At 44.6% G+C, this 17,812-nt stretch overlaps 1 protein-coding gene across 1 annotated transcript; it reads left to right on the top strand.

Annotated features, from left to right (window-relative positions):
• Nucleotides 1-9,253: 9,253 nt before the first annotated feature.
• Nucleotides 9,254-13,945, top strand: LOC120057983 (nuclear receptor subfamily 0 group B member 1-like). The gene is made up of 2 exons (XM_039006468.1): nucleotides 9,254-9,899; nucleotides 13,704-13,945. The coding sequence occupies exons 1-2, from the start codon at nucleotides 9,254-9,256 to the stop codon at nucleotides 13,943-13,945; spliced, it is 888 nt and encodes a 295-aa protein (XP_038862396.1).
• The last annotated feature ends 3,867 nt before the right edge of the window (nucleotides 13,946-17,812 follow it).

The raw sequence follows: 17,812 nt of genomic DNA, 5'->3' as shown, positions 1-17,812 counted from the left end.
GTTTGGGCTAGGCCCCTGAGTTCCAGTGAAGGGAAATCTTAACGCTACAGCATACAAAGACATTCTAGACGATTCTATGCTTCCAACTTTGTAGCAACAGTTTGGGGAGGGCCCTTTTCTGTTTCAGCATCAAATAAAATAAAATGTTATTGACAATGCCCCCGTGCACAAAGCAAGGTCTAAACAGGAATGGTTTGTTGAGATCGATGTGGAAGATCTTGACTGGCCTGCACAGAGCCCTGACCTCAACCCCATCGAACACCTTTGGGATAAATTGGAATGCCGACTGCGAGACAGGCCTAATTGCCCAACATCAGTGCCTGACCTCACTGATGCTGTTGTGGCTGAATGGAAGCAAGTCCCTGCAGCAATGTTCCAACATCTAGTGGAAAGCTTTCCCAGATTAGTGAAGGCTGTTATAGCAGCAAAGGGGGGACCAACTCCATATGAATGCCCATGGTTTTGGAATGAGATGTTTGATGAGCAGGTGTCCACATACTTTTGGTCATGTAGTGTATATACAGTGCATTTGGAAAGTATTCAGCCCCGTTGTTCCAGATGTTGTTACGTTATAGCCTTGATAATGGTGCCGAAGGAGAGGGCCTCCGTTTTACGATCCCATAACCAATTCTTATATTGTGTGTTTTTTCGCATAATTTGTAACTTATTTTGTACATAATGTTTCTGCCACCCTGTCTTATGACTGAAAAGAGCCTCTTGATATCAGGGCGGCGATTACTCACCCGGTACTGGAGGAAATCGTCTTCTTCAACGAGTCGGACGGGAAGAATTTACTCCAGACACCCGACAAGGCCCTCATCCCCGACATTCGCAGGAGGAAAAGACGGAGGTATCGTGGACGACGGTCCGAGTGCCTTGTAAGGATCCGTCGCCGAGAGGGTAATCTACCTTTACCATCGGTCCTATTAGCCAACTTACATTCAATAGATAACAAAATAGACAAACTACGAGCACGTATATATCCTTCCAACGGGACATTAAAAACTGTAATATCTTATGTTTCACCGAGTCGTGGCTGAACAATGACATAATTAACATACAGCTGGCGGGTTTTAAGCTTTTTTGTCAGGATAGAACAGCGGCATATGGTAAGACAAGGGGTGGCGGTCTATGCATAGTTGTAAACAACATCTGGTGCACGAAATCTAAGGAAGTCTCAAGGTTTTGTTCGCCTGAAGTAGAGTTTCTCATGATAAGATGTAGACCACACTATTTACCAAGAAAGTTTACATTTATATTTTTCATAGCTGTCTATATACCACTGCAGACCGATGCTGGCACTAAGACCGCACTCAATGAGCTGTATATGGCCATAAGCAAACAGGAAAACGCTCATCCAGAGGGGGTGCTCCTAATGGCCGGGGACTTTAAAGCAGGGAAACTCAAATCAGTTTTACCTCATTTTTATCAGCATGTTAAATGTGCAACCAGAGGGGAAAAACTTTAGACCCCCTTTACTCCACATACGGAGACACGTACAAAGCTCTCCCTCACCCTCCATTTGGCAAATCTGAAAACAATTATAATTCCTGTTTACAAGCAAAAACTAAAGCAGGAAGCACCAGTGACTTGGTCAATAAGAAAGTGGTCAGATGAAGCAGATGCTAAGCTACAGGACTGTTTTGCTAGCACAGACTGGAATACGTTCTGGGATTCTTCCGATGGCATTGAGGAGTACACCACATCAGTAACTGGCTTCATCAATAACTGCGTCGATGACGTCATCCCCATAGTGACCATATGTACATATCCCAACTAGAAGCCATGGATTACAGGCAACATCCACACTGAGCTAAAGGGTAGAGCTGCCGCTTTCAAGGAGCAGGACTCTAACCTGGAAGCCTATAAGAAATCCCACAATGCCCTCTGACGAACAATCAAACAGGCAAAGCGTCAATATAGGACTAAGATTGAATCGAACTACACTGGCTCTGACGCTCGTCAGAGCGTCGGGGCTGTAGGGGCTGTAGTGGAGCTGGTCGAGAGTTTTGTTGATGACACAAGTTTACTGGAGAACTGAGACGAAGTAGAGACTCTGGACAGGGTGGATATTCGTATAATAAAAAGCAGTTTTATTCAGAGGTAAAGATATCTGACACAAGCATGCATGGACTCGTTCATTCAGCTCGTAAGGAACCTGCAGACAGAGCCCAGATAACAGAAATACATAGTCATTTTATACAGGACAGAAAGTAGGTTGAGTCTGGTAGATCTGGTTTTCTGGTTGGTCCTGATCAGGTTGTTGTCTTCTCAGATTGGTCCGGATGAGCTGTGCGTCATCCTTCTGAGTCTTGTATCAAAAGTTCTTTGTTACCAAATGTTCAGCTAAAACAGGAGATTTAGGTGTGTGCGCAGATGTTCCTATCTAATCGGTGTTTATGAAAGGTTTACGTCAGCCCTCTGTCCTTGGTTATGTGTGTGTCTCATTATTTCGTGAAATGCAGACCCAAGCACTCTTTTCTTATCAGTGTTTATGGAAGGTCTGTGCCAGCCCTCTGTCCTTGGGTGTGTGAGAAACCCTGCTTAGAAAGAAGTTAGTTATAACAATGTAATAGCAATATGCTTGTGTTATTTACAATGGTATTTCTTACAGTTTCAAGTTACTTGGTGTCCACATCACCAACAAACTCTCATGGTCCAAACACCAAGACAGTCGTGAAGAGGGCATGACAAAGCCTATTCCCCCTCAGGAGACTGAAAAGATTTGGCATCGGTCCTCAGATCCTCAAAAGGTTCTACAGCTGCACCATCGAGAGCATCCTGACTGGTTGCATGACTGCCTGATATGGCAACTGCTCGGCCTCCGACCGCAAGGCACTACAGAGGGTAGTGCGTACGGCCCAGTACATCACTGGGGCCAAGCTTCCTGCCATCCAGTGTGACCAGACGTCCCCGTTTTTGGTGGCCTGTCCCCGGCTGGAGCTGTCCCCGGAAATGTCCCCGTTTTTAACTGTGCGTTAAAAACAGACCGCAAAGTGAAATATTTTACTTGGCAAGAAAGACTGGGCAGCAGAGCCTACGGGTTGACGTCTCAATCGCGTTGTGCTTGTTTAGGCCAACAGAGGGGGCTGCTCTCTATAGCAGCTTCATTCACTCTTCTTCTTCTACTAACTGCTTGCTCGCGATAGTTTTAGAGAAAACTGCTGTGGAAAACTCAGCCAGAAGCTAGCAAGTATCAAGTGAATCCATAACATCACCACACACGTCTTTTCAAGCCAGGTATATTACAATCGTTTGAGATACTAGCTAGTGATGTTATAATGTCACAATCTATTATATAGATAGATGATCTGCTCTATAAGGTTTTAAATAGGTTATTCTAGCTAATGTTAGCTATATAGACTAAGTTAGCTAGCTACTGTTATGGTAGCTAGGTTAAAAAACGTTCACATGTAAACATGCAGTGGACGGGCTATTTTGAAAATATGATTATATTAAATGAATGCACAATTAATTCAGAGAATATTTTTGTAGATTACAATTTTAATGGTTTGGCATTATAATAAGTAGTGTGAAAATATATTTAGAAATGTTCATGGATAGCATTAGCAGTGGAGAGGAAGGAGAGGAGGAAGACTGGATAGGAAGAAGAGTGAAGGAGATAGAGGAGGAAAGGTAAAGATATGGTTACAGAGCCTGCCAATTTATTATTCCAAACAATGTTTTTGAGATAAAATACAAACATGAGGCAAGCAATGGGAATTTGTTAAAATACTTTGGTTATCTAATAGTATGCTATTTATTAATACAGATTGGAGAGGAAGGAGAAGGAAAAATTAAGGGAGTAAAAAGAGTGAAGCAAGGAGAGTGTAGAAGACTGAGGTGGAAAGGTGAAGAGAAGGAAAGGAAGACGAGTGAAGAAAAAAGCAGGAGAAAGATTGGAGGAGAATAAGTTAAGAGAGTAATTAAGAGTGGCACAAGGAGAGTGAAGAAGAGCAGACAGAGGAGATACAATGACTTTCCACTTTTTATGATAAACATGATGAGAGAATTTCCATTTAATACGCTCAGGTCAAGACGATAGAATGGTTCACTGCATCCTCTCTTTCAATTGGCAGCGGGGGAAGAACGGCAGTGGTAGAACATCAACAGAAGAAAAAGCATAAAGCCTCTCTGATTACCAGTGTTGGTATGTCCTCTGTCACCACATTCTTCAAGAAGGTAGAGCCTTCCCAAGAAGAATATGGTTTAGCTGTGCAGGAGGGTGTCTTTGCATACGTGTGACACAATCATAGTTACAGATCTATGGACTGCACAGCACAACTGACACGGAAGCTTTGTGAGCCAAAGTTTACATGTGCTAGGACAAAATGTGCCACCATAGTGAGTAACGTGTTAGCACCATGGGCAACTACTTTGGTAACACAGGACCTAGACCAGGTTGAATCTGTGTCCCTGTCCATTGATGCATCCAATCATGGACATGTAAAGCTGCCAATGTAGTCAGATATTGTAAGATATATGATGTCACGGCTTGATTTTGTTGAATTGAATGGAGAAACAGCAGAGGAAATTGCAGCTGAGGTCCTGGTGGTCATCCACAAATGTAACCTGGAAAACATTCTCTGCCGACAACAAATACCAACTTTGGAGGACTGAATAGGCTGGGGAGGGTCAATGTCCATACCAAAGTTAAAAATGCTCTGCAGCGGGAGGTGATTGGCTTAGGTTTTCCTGCCCACATCATTCATAACACGAACAGAACAGCTTTGGATATGATGTTGAGTATCTGCTCACAAAGATATTTGAATATGTTCATATTTTCACCGTCAGAGTAGAAAGACTGAAGGGCTTTTGTGAGTTTGTTGGCCAGGAGTACCATAACATTTTAGGACACAGCGATGTTCGCTGGCTGTCCATGCTCCCTGCTCTAGAAAGAGTGCTGAAAATGTACGTGCCATTGAAATCCTCTTTTCTTTCTGAAGACAAATGCCCTGTTGTCCTGCGAACAATGTTCGAAGATCCACTGACTGAACTTTGGCTGGCCTTTGTCCATGGAAACTTGACTGTATTCAGTGACACGATCAAGATGCTTGGAGGCCAGGACCACTATGCTGTGGACTCCGCTGCAATTCTGAGAAACGTTGAGGCAAAATTGACTGCAAGACGTGATGACAACTTCATTCCAGTTTTGGTCAGAGGACTTCTGAGAGAGCTTGAGGAAAATGGAGCCATGTCTAAAGAGAAGCTTTCTCAAAACATCCCAATCATTCTTCACTACGGCTGTGAACTACTTGCAACCATGGGGAAAGCACACAGATAATCTAAAATATTTACATTGTCTCCTTTTAAAAAGGCAACCTCTGCGTGAAGAGATCCAGAAGGCAGCAGCTACACTGCAGGAAATATGCCCCAATGTGACCATCAATGAGGATGCATTGTGTGACGAGGTTACTGGCCTGCTAGAGTTCCTAAAGGGGGGGATCGCTTGAAGAATGGAAAACATCGGAGACACCGCTTAGTCAGAGATGGAGCACGGTGGTTACCCACTTCAAAGAGAATGACATCCCACACACTAACCTGGCTAGATTAGCGTCTGTTGTCATGTGCTTACCTGGAAGTAATGCACCAGTCAAGAGAGTGTTCTCCCAAATGAATGATATATGGACAGCAGCAAGAAATAGGTTCACTGTTCCTGCCATCAAGGCCATGCTTATTGTGAAGACAAACTTCAACCTCCCCTGCCAGGAGTTCATGGAGAAGCTGGCCAAAGACAGAGCAATCCTGAAGAAAATACATTCTTCTGAGAAATATACAGATTAGGTTGGTATGAGTATATTATGTAGTTACCAACCTCATCATCATCTTATTTCTTTATTATGTTGTTAAGTATTTCACATATATTATTGTCTGTTTTTTCAATTTTTCTCATGTTCTCTTCTGCTCTTATTCTACCCAGACTACCAGGACCACTGAATGGCTGTTCAGATCTGTCTTGTCTGTAGTGTTTCTGTAATATAGTTGTTTTCTCTATCACAGTGTGCCTGTTAGACTAAATACATGAAACCGGAATTGTCCCCCTTTTTTATTTCATAGATAATAACATTGGATATTTTAATTATATATTGACCGCAGAACTGGAAATGTCCCCGGTTTTCATTTCAGAAATCTGGTCACCTTAGCATTAACCCAATGTTAGCTATCAAACTATCCAGCAAGAATTTAGAGGTAAAAAACAAAAGAAACTGCCGCGCAGGGGGTGGCCAAAGGTTGCATGTTCGAATCCAGCGATAGAAAATTGTCTTTGATATTTATAGTTTACAGCTTATTCCAAACCTTAACCCTTACCTTAACCATTCGGAGTTAATGCCTAACCTTAAAAATGCAGAGTTAATGCCTATCCTTAAGAATTCGGAGTTAGTGCTTAAACTTGACCTTGGAATGATACAGAGAAGTAACGAAGCACTTCGAAATTTGACATTTGAGAAACATGGATGAATATCTAATTCTGACGTGAGACTGTGAGAGCTTGTTGATTGTTCAGTTAAAGTATAATGAGGCAATGTATAAATACATTTAGCCACTGTGACCCAAGGTGTGTCTGTGACCTTCCTATTTTAGCAGGTGGTGCAGACACACACACACACACACACACACACACACACACACACACACACACACACACACACACACACACACACACACACACACACACACACACACACACACACACACACACACACACACACACACACACTCACACACACACGCACAGGGAGTAGTTGTGGGTGGGTAGTACAGGGGTATGCTGATCCATGTTTTACTGGGCAGGGGACCAGCAGATCTGGGCCCAGAGAGACAGTCTGGATCACATCACACACAGACAGGAGAGGACACACTGGACCTAAGAGGGTGATATCACTGCCTCTCCCATCTCCTCTCTCCTTTCCTTTCCTCCTCCTCTTTTCTCTCCTTACCCATGCCCTCCACTCCTCTCTCCCGCCCTCTGCTCTCCCACCCTCTCATTCCCTCTCCTTTCACAACCCCTTTCCCCGCCTCCCCTCCAAACCTCTCCCGCTAAGCCCTGCCCAGCCAAAGTATGAGATCATGATTATAAATCTAAGGCTATAAATCTGCTGCCAATCTGGCACAGTGGCTTTAACTGTTAACTGACATTAACAGCTTCCAACCCAGCACTTTTCTGTTTTGCACTCTTACTCATATGAACATTCAAAACAGTACAGTAAAACGTGAGTGCCTATCTGTCTTTGCAGTGGGTGGAAAACGATTGGCCCTTTTCTGTGGCATTAAAGAAACAGACTTCTGAGGCATAATCACAATTCATGGGTAGGGGCCTGAATTCGCTTCCATCCTCATTACCATAAACAGATTAACAAGTAGAGGAATAGAAGACTATGACCGAATGAGAAGAATTTGTATTAGCTGAGAGGCAAGGAGAGCAGAGGAGAGTGTTGGAGAGGCGAGGAGAGGAGGAGAGGGTTGGAAAGGAGCAGAGGAGAGGGTTGGAGAGGAGAGGATTGGAGAGGGTTGGAGAGGAGAGGGTTGAGGAGAAGGTTGGAGAGGAGAGGGTTGGAGAGGAGGAGAGGGTTGGAGAGGAGGAGGGGGTTGGAGAGGGTTTGAGAGGGTTGGAGAGGGTTTGAGAGGGTTGGAGAGGGTTGGAGAGGGTTTGAGAGGGTTGGAGAGGGTTTGAGAGGGAAGGGTTGGAGAGGAGAGGGTTGGAGAGGAGGAGAGGGTTGGAGAGGAGGAGAGGGTTGGAGAGGAGGAGGGGGTTGGAGAGGGTTTGAGAGGGTTGGAGAGGGTTTGAGAGGGTTGGAGAGGAGAGGGTTTGAGAGGGATGGAGAGGGTTTGAGAGGGAAGGGTTGGAGAGGAGAGTGTTGGAGAGGAGAGGAGACAGCCTTCGCTCTGGTTCTTTATCCCAGCTCGACCTTGAATATAAACATGTAAAACATCTCTATTTTCTTGCTGCTGTGTATCAATAGAAAGCCATTGTCTCTCTGTTTAATGTTCTGAAGCTGCTGTCAAAGTTTCTCTTCCTGTCTTGGGTTCTTGGAGCACACAGAGTAGAATGAGGTCTCTCTCACCTGTTTATGAATACGGCTAGTCACTCAATGCCAGTCATTTCTCCAAGCCCAAAACCACCTTTTCTAAACACTATACAGTGTGGAGGTCTTTCTTCGGACTCTCCGCTGGACTACCAAATGTACTAACACACTCTCAAGGCTCATGCACTTACAACCTTTCCTATACTTGATGCCCCCTATGTGTCTTTCTCTCTGTCCTTCTCTCTATCTCTCCCTCCCCCCTCAGTCTTGTCCCATAATACAACCTGAAAAACATTCTTCCTGAATATTGTCTCCCCCTCCTCCTCTACCTTCCTTCCTCCAGGTTAGTCCACCACCCCCACCCCTGGTGACAGATGTGCAGGGAGCGTTGAGTCATGACATCATAATTCAATCGTTCCAGTTTTCACGGTTAAATCAATAACAGTGTGTCCGAGTCAAGGTTAGCATCAGGCCTTCCCAGCGCTGCTCTCTCTGCTCCTTTCACATAGAAAATCAGATAAATTCTCCCTAAAATAATTAAGTCTTCAGCTCTGTCTCTGGCCTATTCTTTACCAGCTAACAGCTGATTAACGGTGCTGTGAGGGAGTCAAGGCAAAATCCTAAGAATAGAGTATCTCTCTCACACACACACAAACACAAGTGTGCACACACAGACACACACTCACAGACATAGAGCAGGTATGAATATGAATATTTGTTTTGCTTTTGGGATAGTGAGATAAATATACAGACCGTTGTGTCCAAAAAGAACTGGATAACCTCAAGGGTATAGAATCAGTCAGTCTGTCTGCCCCCTCAGTCTCTCTGTCTGCCTCCTTGTGTTAAATAATTGGTATGCCCTGAGGTACCGTTTGTCCTTTTCCTGTATAGGCTATTTTAAACTAACTGAAGGGGTGATGCTGCTTAACATGTTATTTTATGATACTGGAATGACCTTACTATTCATCTTGCAGCAGCTGGCTCCCTCTGGGTGCATGTGCTGGGGAGGACTGGAGCAGCACAGGGAGAAAGGGGGGGGAGAGAGCATGAGTCAGTGAGTGAGTGAGTGGGAGGCGTCTCTGAGGTGGAATATGTAAAAAGTCTAAACAACAAGTCGTCAAAGCTCGAGGACAGACGGGAGCTCGTATAAATGTGCTGCTGTTCGCGCGGGGGTAACAGGGGACAAAAAAACACCCTCCCCCTCTCTGGGTGTCAGCGCGCCACTGGCCATGGCCACTCTGGAGGGCTGTCACTGTCAGGACGCCGGGGTGCAAAACAATAACAACAGCATCCTGTACAACATACTGAAGAACGACAGCCTCACGACCACCGAGGAACCAACATCACAACCACAACACAGCCAGCAGCACCAAGTGCTCAAGGTCTCCTCCTGTTCCTCTTCTTCGAGGTTCAAGCTTAGGCAGCAACAGGCTTGCTCTTGCAGTTCCTCGCTGCGACGGGGGTCTCTCCGGTCCCCCCAGGTGACCTGCAAAGCCGCATCGGCGGTCCTCATGAAGACTCTGCGATTTGTAAAGAACGTGCCGTGTTTCCGCGAGCTTCCTGAGGATGACCAGCTGCTGCTCGTTCGGAACGGCTGGGTGCCACTGCTTGTGCTGGGCCTCGCGCAGGACCGGGTGGACTTCGAGACCACGGAGACCGCGGAACCTAGCATGTTGCAGCGGATCCTGACCGGCGGCTGTGTCAGCCAAGGCGGCTTAATGGACAGACAGGTTGAGCCGGAGCAGAGCGCGGGAACACCCGGGGTCTCTCTCGCGGATATCCAGGGCATCAAAGCGTTCTTGAAAAAGTGTTGGGGTTTAGACATCAGTACCAAGGAATATGCCTACCTCAAAGGAGCCGTGCTCTTCAACTCAGGTGGGCTGGGTGCTTTAATAACGCAGGTTATTTACTCAATAATCATTGTCTCGTTGTGTCCTTGATTGAGTTCATGTAATGGTATAGCCTACATACCCTATATGCAATTTAATACATTACTCTGTCTCTAGTTCTGAAAGTTTGGAAAGCAGTTACATATTTATATTTTATACAGAAAACAAACAAAGCTGATTTAATATGTGGGTAATTTCGTGCATAATGGACAATTGGGTCGTTCCACCAATTAATCCTATTAAGCGCAATTGAGTAGAGTACCTTGATAAAATAAATGAATCAGTGAATTTTAAGATTCTGTCATAAAGAGCACATTCACCTTAAAAAATACATGTTTTTCTATCTCAAGAGCAAAAACAAGGTTGCCCAACAGTATTGAAGACTTCATCTTAAATCAGTCATAAATCTCCTTGTGACAGGGGGAATGGAAGCCTGTTGTGTGCAACAGGGAGGGTGAATTGAGTGCAAGCTTCACAAAACAAACAGTATCAAATCATATTTTATTTGTCACATACACATGGTTAGCAGATGTTAATGCGAGTGTAGCAAAATGCTTGTGCTTCTAGTTCCGACAGTGCAGTAAAATCTAACAAGTAATCTAACAATTCCACAACTACCTAATACACACAAATCTAAAGGGGCGAATGAGAATATGTACATATAAATATATGGATGAGCGATGGCCAACCTGCATAGGCAAGGTGCAATAGGTGATATAAAATACAGTATATACATATGATATGAGTAATGTAAGATATGTAAACATTATTAAAGTGGAATTATTTAAAGTGGCATTGTTTAAAGTGACTAGCGTTTAATTTATTAAAGTAGCCAGTCATTGGGTCTCCATGTAGGCAGCAGCCTCTCTGAGTTAATGATTGCTGTTTAGCAGTCTAATGGCCTTGAGATGAAACTGTTTTTCAGTCTCTCAGTCCCAGCTTTGATGCACCTGTACTGACCTCGCCTTCTGGATGGTAACGGTGTGAACAGGCAGTGGCTCGGGTGGTTGTTGTCCTTGATGATCTTTTTGGCCTTCCTGTGACATCGGGTGCTGTAGGTGTCATGGAGGGCAGGTAGTTTGCCCCCGGTGATGCGTTGTGCAGACCTCTGGAGAGCTTTGCGGTTGAGGGCGGAGCAGTTGCCGTACCAGATGGGGATACAGCCTGACAGGATGCTCTCGATTGTGCATCTGTAAAAGTTTGCCAGGGTTTTGGGTGACAAGCCAAATTTCTTCAGCCTCCTGAGGTTGAAGAGGCGCTCTTACGCCTTCTTCACCACACTGTCTGTGTGGGTGGACCATTTCAGTTGGTCTGTGATGTGTATGCCGAGGAACTTAAAACTTTCCACTTTCTCCACTGCTGTCCCGTCAATAGGGGGTGCTGCCTCTGCTGTTTCCTGACGTCCACGATCATCATCTGTTTTGTTGACGTTGAGTGAGAGGTTATTTTCCTGACACCACACCGCGAGTGCCCTCACCTCCTCCCTGTAGGCTGTCTCGTCGTTGTTGGTAATCAAGCCCACTACCGTTGTGTCATCTGCAAACTTGATGATTGAGTTGGAGGCATGCGTGGCCACGCAGTCGTGGGTGAACAGGGAGTGCAGGAGGGGGCTGAGCACACACCCTTGTGGGGCCCCAGTGTTGAGGGTCAGCAAAGTGGAGATGTTGTTTCCTACCTTCACCACCTGGGGGCGGCCCGTCAGAAAGTCCAGGACCCAATTGCTCAGGGCGGGGTTGAGACCCAGGGCCTCCTGCTTAGTGATGAGCTTGGAAGGTACTATGGTGTTGAATGCTGAGCTCTAGTCAATGAACAGCATTCTTTTATAGGTATTCCTCTTGTCCAGATGGGATAGGGCAGTGTGCAGTGTGATGGTGATTGCATCGTCTGTGGACCTGTTGGGGGGGTATGCAAATTGAAGTGGGTCTAGGGTGGCCGGTAAGGTGGAGGTGATATGATCCTTGACTAGTCTCTCAAAGCACTTCATGATGACAGAAGTGAGTGCTACGGGGCGGTAGTCATTTACTTCAGTTATCTTTGCCTTCTTGGGTACAGGAACAATGGTGGCCATCTTGAAGCATGTGGGGACAGCAGACTGGGATAGGGAGCGATTGAATATGTCCGTAAACACACCAGCCGCTGGTCTGCGAATGCTCTGAAGACGCGGCTTGGGATGCCGTCTGTGCCAGCAGCCTTGCGATGATTAACACGTTTAAATGTTTTACTCACTTCGGCCACGGAGAAGGAGAGGGGGCACAGTCCTTGTTAGTGGGCCGCCACGTTGGCACTGTATTATCCTCAAAGTGGCCAAAGAAGGTGTTTAGTTTGTCTGGAAATGGGACGTCGGTGTCCGTGACGTGGCTGGTTTTCTTTTTGTAATCCGTGATTTCCTGTAGACCCTGCCACATACATCTCCTGTCTGAGCCTTTGAATTGCGACTCCACTTTCTCCCTCTACCGGTATTTCGTTTGTTTGATTGCCTTGCGGAGGGTTTGATTGCCTTGCGGACGGTATCTATGGGTAACACGGTTGAAGTTGTATGCATGACCCACTTAGTTTTCCATGACAAAACACAATAAAATGGCCATAAACAGTATAAATTATCTTCAGAAATGACTTTGTCAATGTAACAAAATAACTAGGGCTTTACAATGATGGTTAAAACTTGGAGAAATGTTGGGGTTAAGTGGGTTAAAATCTTCCTGGAAGTCACAGAGGATGCACAGAGGGACATGTCAAAATGCAGAATTTTGGCACTTGATTATATTAAAAAACAGATTTATTTAATGTTCCATGTGGCACTTCATTTAATATAACAGTCTTTTAAAATTCTATATTTGTACAACCTTTCGTCTTTAATAATCAAAGACAGTCAATATGTATGTATACAGTATATTTATAATCCAGTTAAACCAAACATACACTGATTGTACAAAACATTAGGAACCAATTTTGCCCTCAGAACAGCCTCAATTCATCCAATGCTTCCCAGAGTTGTGTCAAGTTGGCTGGATGTCCTTTGGGTGGTGGACCAATCTTAATACACACAGGAAACTGTTGAGCGTGAAAAACCCAGCAGCGTTGCAGTTCTTGACACACTCAAACTGGCGCGCCTTGCACCTACCACCATACCCGTTCAAAGGCACTTCAATATTTTGTCAAAAAAGATTTGGCATGGGTCCCCAGATCCTCAAAAGTTATACCGCTGCACCATCGAGAGCATCCTGACCGGTTGCATCGCCGCCTTAAAAGTATTTAAGTGCCTTTGAACAATCCATGTCTCAATTGTATCAGGGTTTGAAAATCCTTCTTTAACTTGTCTCCTCCCCTTCATCTACATTGATTGAAGTGTATTTAACAAATGACATCAATAAGGATTCACCTGGTTATTGTATGTCATGGAAAGAGCAGGTGTTCTTAATGTTTTAAACATTAAACACAGTGTACAGTCACCATATTAGCCTATGTATTCCCTTCATCTACTTCTAAGGAAGCAGTTTGTGGTATTGTTTTAGGGTTTAAGAGATTTGCATCCTTCAATATCTGGAGACTTCAGAAATCTTGCCAGAGGGTGTTGTGAGATATTTGTGGATGATTTGGGAGGTAGTCTACAATCAAGACCTTCTCATTTTTCAACAGATGAGACACCTGGTTACCATGGTGACTCGGGTTCCCTGAATTCCAACCCAAACAGTTCATGTACTTGTCCAAAGTTTCTATATGATAATTTATTTATTCTCCTCCCATACTATCCCCCACCCACCCACCCCCTACCCCCTCCACCTCTCCCCAGATCTCCCTGGTCTGTGCTACCTCAACTACATCCAGTCACTGCGGCGCGAGGCCCACCAGGCTCTCAACGAGTATGTGAAGCTGATCCACCGGGACGACGCCACACGCTTTGCCAAGCTGCTCATCGCCCTGGCCATGCTGAGGGCCATCAGCCCCCCGGTGGTGGCACAGCTCTTCTTCAAGCCCATCATTGGAGCCGTCAATATGGAGGAGGTCCTGCTGGAGATGTTCTATGGGAAGTAGAGGCTTTCTATGGTCCTGTCCAGAAACAACCCCTAGATATAGCCCCCAAGTCCTAGGCACTTCTCTTAGTCCGTACTCCCTAGGCAATTTCACCTATTCCCTACGCACTAGAAACGTGACCTTGCCCTAGACTCTTCCCCCCATTTCCCCACTTCCGCTAGCCCCTAGCTCCTATTGGATAGTAATAAGCAAAAAAACATGCCCAATACAGGAACAATATGATAGCTCCACCATGCCCTCCGGTTGGCTATAAAGGAACAATATGATAGCTCCACCTTGCCCTCCGGTTGGCTACAAAGGAACAATATGATAGCTTCACCTTGCCCTCCGGTTGGCTACAAAGGAACAATATGATAGCTTCACCTTGCCCTCCGGTTGGCTATAAAGGAACAATATGATAGCTTCACCTTGCCCTCCGGTTGGCTACAAAGGAACAATATGATAGCTCCACCTTGCCCTCCGGTTGGCTACAAAGGAACAATATGATAGCTTCACCTTGCCCTCCGGTTGGCTACAAAGGAACAATATGATAGCTTCACCTTGCCCTCCGGTTGGCTATAAAGGAACAATATGATAGCTTCACCTTGCCCTCCGGTAGGCTATAAATGTTTTTTTTGCTATATTACATCTATCAAATCCTCTCAGATCAATATCTGTGGGGTTTATTCTGGACTGGCCCTTTCTATCTAACGGACAGAAGAACACATCTGTAGATCTAGTAGAACTAACTAACTGTTAACCAACCGTTCGATCTGAATGGACCATTGAACAGAAGGACAGACAAAGGAAGAGATGTGTGTTTTGTTAAAGATGTTTTGGACACCGTGGTTGATTAAGAACAGTGGGGGTGAAGGGGTGGTTGGGGGCGGGCTGATGATCAGTCTCTGTAACTTATTTATTTTTACATAAAACTATTTTTCTATAATAAAAGTATTCTCTGAACTGCTTTGCCGTGCTTGTGTCAGGTGAGTGGTGCTCAAACTGTCTCTATGGTGATCAGGCTGTCTCTATGGTGATCAGAAAGGCGTAGGATGATGTTGCCCCTGGACACTGATCTAAGGTCAGAGTGGAGTTTTACCCCCTAACGATTAAGGTTAAGGATAAAATGTTCCTAGATCTGTGCCTAAGGGCAACATCTACCCAGACAGATCAGAAAACCCAATGTTCCTTTTCAGTAACTATGGTGGATTATGTGTTCTGAATAAAGTTTGATGTCTGTTCACAGTTCGCTGCTCCCACATGCGATCTTTAATTCAACACTGGTCTGAATTGGGAGCAGCAAACATGGAGCGGACATGACCTTTTTTTCTACAGTTGTCCTTCTCTGTTCAGGTTGGAACATTGTCTTTTCATCGGAGTGTGGGATCTGAGCCCTAGGAAGCTAGTTTGTACTAGGCAGTGAAGAATGGCCTTCTTCAATACTGATTGGTAGAAATCCCAGTATAGGTCCGGGCTTGGTTATATAAATCCTCTACCACTCACTGTTGTCCTGGATTCACATCTCACCATATTGATACTCTACTCATACTCTGGTTTCCAGACTCAATAGATTTTTCCTGTGTCTCTGTCTGAGGCAATAGGTGATTGTTGCCGTGCTATTGCATTAATTTATCATGCAAGCACACAGTTTAGAGTGTAATTGTATCCATTGTAGGATTATCACGAGGCTGGTAAGAGAAACAGCAATGGACCTGTTATGACCACAAGATGGCACTGTTTAAACATCACACTGGTAGTGTCTCACGCACTCACGCAGACAGACACACACAGGTGTGTAGAAGAAAATCTTGAGGAAATGACCTGCAGAGTTGGATGCCCTCCGGGAGTGTTTCGCTTCTCTCTCCAAATCTTCCCATCAATGGGAAGGATGTTCCCGGAACAAATGGGAATGCTACTCTGGCCAAGATCTGCAGGAGGGATTCAGGGGGTGGGGAGAGCTGCTCAACACCTCAAAGACACAAAACTTGTAGAGTTTTAGGTTTTAGGGCTCGATGCAATCCTGCCCTGTTGCTGTACTGTAGGACTGTATGTGCGTGTGGGTGTGACAGATGAGGAGCAGGGAAGCGTGGAAACACAAGACGGTCAGAACAGCACACCCGTGTGCAACCACGTACTGGGGATGAGTGTGTGCGAGGGGAGGTAGGAGGAGTAGCGTTACGCTAAGAAGACGACAACAGATGCCATGGAGCCGGTGGCAGGAGGAGTGTGAGCTGTTACCGGGACAATGAGGGAATCCAGAATCTGTGGGGGGACCCCAAGCCCCCAACCCTGCCCCCCATCAGACCTTACCCCTTCACTCTGGTGTAGACCTGAAATAATTGGATAGGCGTAAGCATGACGGTAGCACCACTTTGTCCTCTGATAGGCCAGATATATAACCACACCATTTTCCCCACACCAAAGGTGTTGCTGTACATATTTGTCTCCTTTATTTGACCTTTATTTAACTAGGCAAGTCAGTTAAGAGCAAATTCTTATTTTCAATGACGGCCTAGAAACAGTGGGTTAACTGCCTTGTTCAGGAGCAGAACAACAGATTTTTACCTTGTCAGCTCGGGATTCGATCTCGCAACCTTTCGGTTACTAGTCCAACACTCTAACCACTAGCCTACCTGCCACCCCTCTATCCTCTTCATGGGGCCCATTTTCTTTCCAATTAAGCCCCTAATTGATAAAGATAATAAAGAGTCTATTAATCGTGTATGTAGTAATAAAAGGCCAGCTGTCAGAAGACACACGCACACACACCAGCTATATCACTGATGCCTGCCACCGTGGTGTGTGTATGTGTCTGTGTGTGTGTGAGAGAGAGAGATTGCATGATGTGTGTGTATTCATGCCAGCCTGCCACACTCACTGGCCATATTACTGCGTGTGACTGTGTGTGTACGTATGTGGGGATCCTATTTTTGTCTCATTGCGCCATTGCTATTTCAACATTAACCAGCAGATGGCAGTGTTTGACTGTGTTTAATCATCTCTTCATATAGCCTGCCTACGGTAGCTACTACTTACAGAGCGGAACTGTTGAATTCTGGTCCTGGATGGCCGAAACTCTTCTGTCTTTTGGACCATGGAAGACTGTGTAAAATGAACACAACATAAATTAATCGAGAGGAGATCAACATTTTTAATATGCAGTGAGAAAGTAAGGGCAACTGATAAGAATGGATTGTGTTTTTATAAAGATAGACATTTCCTTCCAAGTGAATATCGTGTTTATATATTTATATAAATATCTATATCATATATAGAATATGTATCTATTTGCTATGCATACTCAGAAATTACGCCTTCAAATATAATTTTAAAAGTATTTTAAAGCACAAACACACTTTTTCTTTCCTTAAACATGATCTGGATAAGCATGGTTAAAAATCAAAGACTTCTTAGTATGGGAAAATATTTCAAGAATTCAACCAAAACATCGAAAATGCATTTTTTAATCTAAAAATGTTTTCATGAGGTACTCAAAATCCATACTGTTATCTTAAAGGTCCAAATGCAGCTGTTTTAACCTCAATATCAAATCATTTCTGGATAACAATTAAGTACATTTCTGTGACTGTTTTCAATTAAAATTGTCAAAAAAATAAATAGTGTCTAAATATCAATTTATCAAGCAAGAATTTTGCTAAGACTGTCTGGGAGTGGTTTGAGTGGGATGGGGAAAACTGAACATTTGCTGTTATTGGCAGAGAGGTTTGGAACTCTTTCTTATTGGTCTAATTTACTGCATGGTGTTATCCATGAAAGACCAAAACTCCCTCCCTCCAAAACAGGCTGAACAAACAGCTTTTCAAACAGCTCCTACACTAAAAGGGCCTTATAATTTTCATAATTTCACAGTATTATTCCAACCTCATA

This window comes from Salvelinus namaycush, chromosome 13 (genome assembly GCF_016432855.1).
Source record: "Salvelinus namaycush isolate Seneca chromosome 13, SaNama_1.0, whole genome shotgun sequence".
NCBI classification, from domain to species: domain Eukaryota; kingdom Metazoa; phylum Chordata; class Actinopteri; order Salmoniformes; family Salmonidae; genus Salvelinus; species Salvelinus namaycush.
Note: the sequence above shows the minus strand (reverse complement) of the source record. Positions and strands in the feature narration are given on the sequence as shown.

What these genes read in the sequence shown, in the direction of transcription:
- LOC120057983 (XM_039006468.1), top strand. Translation starts at nt 9,254, where the DNA reads ATGGCCACTCTGGAGGGCTGTCACTGTCAGGACGCCGGGGTGCAAAAC. An exon ending in AGCCGTGCTCTTCAACTCAG is followed by an intron (nt 9,900 to 13,703) that starts GTGGGCTGGGTG and finishes ACCTCTCCCCAG; the next exon opens with ATCTCCCTGGTCTGTGCTAC.